General features: G+C 35.2%; 1 protein-coding gene across 1 annotated transcript; it reads right to left on the bottom strand.

The window, feature by feature from the left end:
• Positions 1-3,679: 3,679 nt before the first annotated feature.
• Positions 3,680-4,627, bottom strand: LOC119824239 (olfactory receptor 10W1-like). The gene has a single exon (XM_038344418.1). It carries the CDS (start codon positions 4,625-4,627, stop codon positions 3,680-3,682), a length of 948 nt encoding a protein of 315 aa, XP_038200346.1.
• Between the last annotated feature and the right edge of the window lie 1,152 nt (positions 4,628-5,779).

The following is a 5,779-nucleotide window of genomic DNA, read 5'->3' as shown; positions in this document are numbered from 1 at the left end:
TTATTTAAAGAATAAGATAAAGTGTATCAAATTATGTGTGATCTCATCAGCAATTCACAACTGAAATACGTGCACGTGTTTATTGTCCAAACATGCAATACAATGAAACATGCACAAACACATGTTTATATTAACACTCCCAAACATACATATACAATGAAACACACAAAAACATACATTGGGATGTATTTGGACTGTGTGTGAATTAATTTAAAATAGAACATGAGTTTTTAAATATTGTTATCCCTAAAATTATGAAATTCACAAGTAAATGAATACAGCTAGAAAAAAATCTTCCAGGGTAAAGTGACATGGGTTTCAATGGACAAATATTATATATTTTCTTTTACTGGTGGATCTTAGATATTAATCATTCTATCAGCATGCTTCAGTTTTTATAACCAAAGAGATTAGATATAGAGTAAGTGAGTAGGTGAGCTATTTCCTTAGGAGGGTAAATAGAATATATAATTATGGAGAGATGGTGGGGAAATGGGAGTGCTGACAACTTTAGTTAGACATCAACTTGAATTCTCCATGCTCAATGTGTTATGTAAAAGTTGTCTTCAGCAATTAAGTTACCTCCTAACTTTATGTTCAGTGTACTGAAATATACTCTGTTTACTACAAGGGAAGAAAGGTAACTAAGAACCCACTTACAAACCTTATGACCTACAGTGGTGACCTGCCTACATGATATGCTTGAGCAATAGTGACATAAATGTAAGACTAACCAAGTACTCTTTGGTTGGATTTAAGGCCTATTCCATAAGATTAAACCCATTCCTGGCATTGTTCAAGTAGCTAAAAACCAGATAATTATTATTTCATAGGCATAGAAAAAAACAAATACTATTCTGGTAAGGTAGCAAAGCCAATAAGTCCTACTGATATTCTGCTGTACTTGTTTATCAGTGTCTTGATCAGCCATCACCAGAGAATCTTTCTCTTGTAGTATGTTGCATCTGATACATAGACCCACAGTTATGCAATGTGCTAGGATTAAAAGACTTAGGAACACTCACTTCTATCTAAATTGGATGACTTCAAGAAACCTCTCCTTTTAGGTCTCAGGAAATTCTGTGAAAGAGGATGAAGAAAAGCTGTAAAAGAAAGAAGAAAAGAATTGCTCCAAGAAAAATATGGTCTTTCTGAAGCAACCAAACTAATGTGCATATGAAACCACAGAGATTGTGGTAGCATGTACACAGCCCACATAATCAAGCAGATGGGGTCCTAATGCTGAGAATAAAATAGACTCCTATCCCTAACCAAGAAACAATCTCCAAATGACATTGATTTGCAAAGTATTTAGTTTTCCCTAAAGGAGGCCCATGGGTTATATTTACTAAATTCAATAGTAGGTGTAGACAGAGTTTCTGTTCTGCCCAGTCTCACAGCCATTTAGCACTAAATAAATATATAGAGGCTGATATTAATTAGAAACTGTTTGGCATATTGCTCAGGCTTATTACTAACTAGCTCTTATAATTCAAATTTACTCAAAAATCTTGTCTATGTTTAGCCTCATGGCTCGGTAACTTCTTTCATTAAGGAATTCTTTTAATTTTTTATTGATTTTTATAGAGCTTTACATTTTTCTCAGTAATGAATTCTTATCTTGCTTCCTTTGCATCTGGCTGATGACTGGATCTCTCTTCCTTTCCTCTTTCCAGAATTCTTTTAGTCTGGTTTCCCAACCTATACATCTCCATGGCTACTGACAAATCAATGTTTTATTAAACCAATATGAGTTACAAATCTTTACAGTGTGGAAGAATATTTTCCCACAGCAAGTAGGACCCATGTCTTGCATTAGATGACCAACAAAAAATAAACTCACAATAGACTTCTTGTTTTATATTGATTTTTCACCCTTATTAGTCTTTCATTTTGCAGTTTCTGATTGATTTTGTGTTTTAATGGACTTTGGGATACATGTGTGTTTGTGTGTGTGTGTGTCTTGTGGGTTTTCTATTTTATTAATACGTGTGTGAATCGCCTGCATGTAAAACAGAAAATAATTTTTAATCCATTGATTTAAATACCATTTAACTTTTAAAAGTATAACCCATTTATGATTTGATCAATACTATTATCAGAAGATTAATATTTCATTTTATAAAAGTAAGTAACAGATAATGTAGATAGACAACCACTTGAAGACAGAACATTAAGACGATACTATTACTTGGGAGTTGTGCTTCTTCTCTGTATTCTCAGTCCTTAAAAGGCTGAGGTAGACAGATTACAAGTTTGGGGCCAGTCAATGTCCACATGAAAAAAAGGAATAAAAAATATACCAACAATATATAATTAGCTAATTTAAAGTTCTAGCCATCCGTTGTGATCCTTAAGATGCATATTCCTTTCGAAGTCATGTGGAACATTCACCTGATTAGATTTGTGTCATGAAGCACAACTCAGTGCTCCAAACTGCAAATCATGCTAAGAATGGAGCACCTTGTAATTAGCATGTCCCCTATGTAAATTATATACACATCTCCACACAGAAAAGGAAGGAGAGGAAGTGACTTTAGAAACCATGTCAGTACAATTGACTCTATCAGAACTGTTTTTCCAGCCTCTTAGATCTAGCAGTAAAGTACATCCCTTTATTAGGAAGAAATTATATTATGTAAGACTTATTAACTAAGCTTTGTTATCTGAAAATATTGGGTAAACTCTTTTGATCATTCTACTGACAGAATTTTTTATTATAATACTAGAAAGGACTTTTGAAAGCTAACATAAAACATCTATGTTTCAGACATTTGTTACAAGATATGTGCATTATCTATATTTCTTGAACACTGAAAGCACTTAATGATAACATTACTAGTACCCAGAACATTCAGATAAATACATATTGAATTCCATTCCTAATGAAAAAAATTTAATAAACACTTTATTTAAGAAAAATTGATTAGTAGTGTTTGTTATTTTTACATATAATACTATAGAAAATAACTCGAGGCTTTCTATTGGTTGATAATCCTCAAACTTTCTCTCACCACAGCTTACATCTCTCAAGAATGACCTCGTAATAAAATCACACAGATACAACTTTCTCTTGCCAACAGTTGGTTTCCAAAGTACAGAACTAAGCAAAAGATGCAAAAGACATGTGGAACTGCCCTCGCTGATTTCTCTTTGTGTTATCTAGCTGGTTAAAAGTTTCTTTAACTGAATCGAAACTACCATTCCTGGAATAGATTCCACTCTGAATCTTGTTTTCATTGCTTTTTTTAAACACTGTACATTTTCTTACTTTTTAGGTGTCGTTATGATAATGGCCTCTTGTAGTCAATAAGGCTTAAATGTTTTTACATTCCCTGACTCCCAAGTACTGCAGACAATCCCTTTATTTTTATCATTTTATCTAAAACCAATGGAATAAGCAACTACTATATACTATCTAGCTATATAATGTCATATACTTTACTAGTACCAATATTTTGTGCTTATCTACTTGCTTATACATCTCTTAGAAAACTAATCACCCAGTCTAAAACTAGCACATAGTAAAGAATGTCACCATACAAATGGGACATTTTTGTACGTTAGGCTCCTTGCTTGTGAGGGACATCATTTCTACATCAGTTGAGACAATACTTTTGTAGAGACACAGAGATTTGATTTAGCTAAGACTAAATTTGGTTATATTGGGTTTTTCCTATCATATCAGTTTTTGGGAAAGATAATTCCTGGTAAGAATTTTCCCTATGGCCCCTTTCATCTCACTGTTCCTCAGAGTGTAGATGAGGGGATTGAGGAATGGGGTTCCCAGGATGTACACGAGAGAGATGAATTGATCTTGCTTGGGGTGGTAGCTGGAGTTGGGGCGCAGGTACATGAAGGCACAGCAGCCATACTGCAGCAGCACCACAGTGAGGTGAGAGGAGCAGGTGTTGAAGGCTCTGCGCCGACCAGCTGCTGAGTGGAGTTTGAGTACAGCAGTCACTATCAAGGCATAGGTGGTAGCAATAAAAAAGAAAGGCAAAGCAATGGCTAGTGTGGCTGCCACTAGCACAGAGAGCTCATGGATATGACTCTTGGCACAGACAAGACGCATCACTGGTGGGGCATCACAAAAGAAGTGCTCTATTTCCCTGTCCTGACAGAATGGAAGACAGAAGATGAAGACCACAAGCTGTAAGGACAGGAACAAGCCAATGACCACACAAGCCACAACCAAGCGGATGCAAATAGTTACAGTCATGATGAGAGGATGCTGTAAGGGGAGACAGATGGCAACATATCTGTCGTAAGCCATGACAGCCAAGAGGAAGCAGTCGGCACTGCCAAGTCCAATGAGAAAAACCATCTGAGTGGCACAGCTCAGCAGAGTGATGGTCTTCTCTGACTGTAAGGTGTTGACCAGCATGTGTGGTACCACCACTGCAGTGTAGCATAGTTCTATCCCCGAGAGGCTACCCAGGAAATAGTACATGGGTGTATGTAGGCGGGATTCTGTCTGGATGGAGACCACAATGAGGATATTCCCGGAGATGATTAATGCATAAGCCAGGCTGATTCCAATGAAGCAGAGGGTACGTAATTCTGGGACTTTGGGATAAGCCAGGAACACAAACTCCATCAGTACTGAGTGGTTCTCCCAGGCCATTGAATCCACAGCTGTTCTCTTCAGAGTGGAAAAATACCTGTCAGATTTCTAATTTACCTTCTAGACAATTATTTTACTTTACTAATAAAATCTATATTTAAATGCACAACAGATAAATACTTGATCTTTTAATTTTTATTTTTATGAAATAGGTTCTCCTGAAAATCCACATGCTAATTTTTATCTTCAGTTTGGTAGTGAGATACTATTAAGCAAGAGCATCAGAGAAAATGTATTGGATACACAAAGGTATTTTCAGAAGGCATGGAACAGCAATTAAATTCTTTCAGTAAATTCATTAGTAAGTATCACAGAACTAATTAGTCAAATCAATTCAAGTGTGTTAGGAAAGAATTCTTTCATACACTTATTCATTATAGATTTAATTTATTTGTGTATGTATTTCATTGTCCTCTGGGGCATTAATTCAGTGACATGTGAATGTCATATTCACAGATTATTGTACAACAGATATTTAAGGAACAAAAGAAGCAATAAAGGAATTATAAGAGAAGTGATCATGGGCAAAGTATTGCTCAAGTTAGACTTGACAGTGGTACAAACAAAATTCAGATAATGGTGTACATTTTTTTTGTTTATCTAGGCTTATCCAATTAGGACAGCAATGACATCAGCAACACCTTATTTTATCTTAGGTTTCATTCTAACAGTAAAAACATGAACAAAACTGTTGAATACCCTTGAAAAATATTCTTTGACTTTACACAAGACTTTAGAAGACATATCTAGTATCTTTTCCCACATTTACCTTTCCTTTCCAAGAGAAAATGTGAGATTGAAACTGGGATAGTGTTCTTTCCTAAAAAGTCAAAGGAAAGCAAATAATATGAAGTGACCTCAAAATTTCAACGAATATTGACAGTTCTAAAGAATACTGTTTCTGCTTCTTTCCTTAAATCTACAGTTAGGAAGGCTGAAGAAAGTATCCTATAATGTTAATTCAAATTACCCAACTTTAATATTAGCCATTATTCCTTAAGGTCTATTAAAGAAATCTCTTTTCAAATGCCCTTTCTCATCAGAAATATCATTTGCAGAAAGCAATGCCACTGTCACATATATCTTTGTCATGGATGGCTCTCTATGTTATTCTTAAAGGTAAGGAATGGTCATTGCTTCATTCTGTTTTCT

The sequence above is a fragment of the Arvicola amphibius genome, chromosome 1 (assembly GCF_903992535.2).
Source record: "Arvicola amphibius chromosome 1, mArvAmp1.2, whole genome shotgun sequence".
NCBI lineage: Eukaryota > Metazoa > Chordata > Mammalia > Rodentia > Cricetidae > Arvicola > Arvicola amphibius.
The sequence above is the reverse complement of the archived record's forward strand: the minus strand, read 5'-3'. Positions and strand labels throughout refer to the sequence as shown.